Below are 2,566 nucleotides of genomic sequence, written 5' to 3'. Positions count from 1 at the left end.
TCCGTGCAGGTGCAGGGGTGGGGCCCTGATTGGCCACGACCACACGTTTAGACTTCGCCCATTGGACATCCCGCCCCCCGCCAAATAAGGCGGGTTCCACCTGGCCACACCGCCTCCCTGGCCCCACCCACACAGGGAGGGTAGGGCCACAGGACCCATAGAGCACCCCTGCCCCACGGCAATGCGGGGCCTGGGTGATTCCTGGCTTGAAGGAGGAGACCCCCCACCCCATGGCATTGAGGTCCCAGTGCCCTCCGGCCCCACTGACCCCCGGTTTGAAGGAGGGCAGCCCCAGCCCCACGCCGATGGTGGCCTTGTTAGGGTTGACGACGGAGTTGTAGTGGATGTTGCGGTGGTAACTGACCCGGATGGGTTCATCCTCGTTGTGCTGAATCCCGTGGAAGGTGTTGATGGGCTCTGTGGGGTACCCCATCAGCACACCGACACCCCAGCCACACAGGGGCACCCCCACAACACCACCCTTGGGGACCCCTTGGCCTGTGGGATGCACTCCCTAGCAGCAGAGACCCATAGGACCATCCCCAACCACCTGAGGCCCCTCTAGCAGCAATCTGGGGACCCCACATAAGCCCCAGTGGGGCCCCACAAGAACACCACATCTCCCTATGACCCCACAAGCTTCCCCAATTGTACCTTGAGGACCACAGAGACACCCCAGGAAGCCCCTCAGTCCCCCCATTATCTCTCTGGGGTCACCCCATCTATTCATTAAGCACCTTGGTACCCCCAGGACACCACAAGGACACCCTGGAGAAGCCCAGGAGCACCCTCCCAGCTCCTCTTGGACCCCGGTGCCCGCTGTACGCAGGGCCCCATGGGGCAGACGCACCAGTGCCGTACTGGTAGACCTCGACAGGGCGGTTGTACATCTCGGCCATGGCCTGCATCTCGATGTGGTTACCATGGCACGTGCTCTTGCGCTTGCGATTGATGTAGGTGGTGAAATCCTCTGTCACGTAGTTGGAGAAGTAGTCGGCATTCTTCATCTACCCAAAAAGTGGGACATGGGGGGGGGGGGGTTAGGGAACAGCAAGGGACATGTGGGGCAGCCCCATGGTGGCAAAGGGACACTGGGAGGGGGTGGTGTGGTGGAGCATGAGGTTACCCTGGGGACCTGAGGCCATCAGGGACATTAGGAAGCACTAAGGAGGAAGGGGGCAGAGCATCCAAACTGCCTCCCAATGCTCCCTGCACCACCCCTGCACCATCCCAGGGCCTCCCAGTACCCCTCAATCCCTTCTTGCTGCCCCCCAGTGTATCCTTACACACTCAAGAGCCCCCGAGCCCCTCACCAGATAGTCCATGCAGTGCTTGCGCACCACCTCGTGCATGTCCTGGTCTCCGTAGACCTGGTCGGCTGACGGGGGCACAAAGGGGGTGGCATCAGCTGGTGCCCACAACAGCAGGGTGCAAAAGGGGAAGAGGGAACGCATGGGGATTGGGGGGCGCAGGGCTCACCCACGGCCCGGAACAAGCAGGCTCCATCCTCCTTCATGCGCTTGATGATGAAGCCTTTCTTTTCCCGCAGTGCCTTCTCGAACCAGTGCTCCTGCTGGAGACACAGCCGGGCTCGGTGCCGGGGCACCACGGACCCCCCGGGGGGGCACGGGGGGCCCTTCACTGCATGGCGATGATGGGGATCCATGGGTGATGCAAGCACATGGGGAGGAGGGAGGCACACAGACCCTGGGGAACCCCAATCACCCCATGGTGTCCCCGACTCGTTCAGCCGCCCCCAGTGCCCCCCGCACCTGCTCGGCCGTGGCCGGGTCCAGCTCCACTCTCCCGGCCTCGTACTCGTCCTCGCTGTTGTAGCCACCTCCCGTCTCATCGGGGCCGGGGCTGCCACCGGGGCCCAAGCCCAGCGCCAGCCCCACGGGGCCGCCGCAGCCGGGGCCTCCTCCGCCGGGGCCTGCGCTGGGGCCGGCCCCTCCTCGCCGCCGCCTCTTGCTGTGCCCGGGGCCACCTCCTCCTCCGCCGCCGCCGGGCCCGCGGGGCTCGGGCAGCCCCAGCGCGGCCGCGTCCAACCCAAGCAGCGCCGCGGGGCCATCCCCAGGGCCGGGGCCGCCTCCAACGGGGCCTCCAGGGCCGGCGGGAGGGGGGGATCCGGCGGCGGGAAGCCCGGCCCAGCCCCGCAGTGGCGGCGGCGGCGAGGCCCTGGGCCGCGGCCCCCCCACCCCGCCAGGGCCTCCGGGCTCGCCAACGCCGCCGGGGCCGCGCTCGGGGCCTCCGTCCGCACCGCGCTCGGGGCCGGCGTCCGGGCCCGAATCAGCGTCTCCGTCGGGCGCCGGAACCGGCTTCTTCTTCGGGAGGATCGTCATGGCGGGGAGCGCATGGGGGGGGGGCGGCGGGACGGGACGGGACCGGACCGGGGGGGGGGGACCAGACCCCCCCGGGGCGGCGGCGCGCGCGGAGCTGTAGGGGCGCGGGGCGCTGCCGCCGCCGGGCCCGTGTCAACATCAACAGCGGCGCCCTCTGACCCCGCGCCGCGCTTCCGCCTCGCCCGCCGTCGGCGCTCCCATTGGCTGAAGCCGCCGACACCGCG

At 68.4% G+C, this 2,566-nt stretch overlaps 1 protein-coding gene across 1 annotated transcript; it reads right to left on the bottom strand.

The window, feature by feature from the left end:
* Positions 1-268: 268 nt before the first annotated feature.
* LOC130595279 (OTU domain-containing protein 5-like) lies at positions 269-2,358 on the bottom strand (the record flags this gene model as incomplete). Its single annotated transcript, XM_057401877.1, has 5 exons — positions 1,773-2,358; positions 1,480-1,570; positions 1,314-1,378; positions 851-1,007; positions 269-417 (listed from the first exon to the last, which is right to left on the bottom strand). Coding segments are annotated over exons 1-5 (1,032 nt in total), but the record flags the coding sequence as incomplete, so codon positions are not given.
* Positions 2,359-2,566: the final 208 nt, after the last annotated feature.

Source organism: Pezoporus wallicus, unplaced genomic scaffold (genome assembly GCF_028554395.1).
Source record: "Pezoporus wallicus isolate ANWC-B61680 ecotype Strahan unplaced genomic scaffold, APGP_CSIRO_Pwel_v1 contig_9564, whole genome shotgun sequence".
NCBI classification, from domain to species: domain Eukaryota; kingdom Metazoa; phylum Chordata; class Aves; order Psittaciformes; family Psittacidae; genus Pezoporus; species Pezoporus wallicus.
Note: the sequence above shows the minus strand (reverse complement) of the source record. Positions and strands in the feature narration are given on the sequence as shown.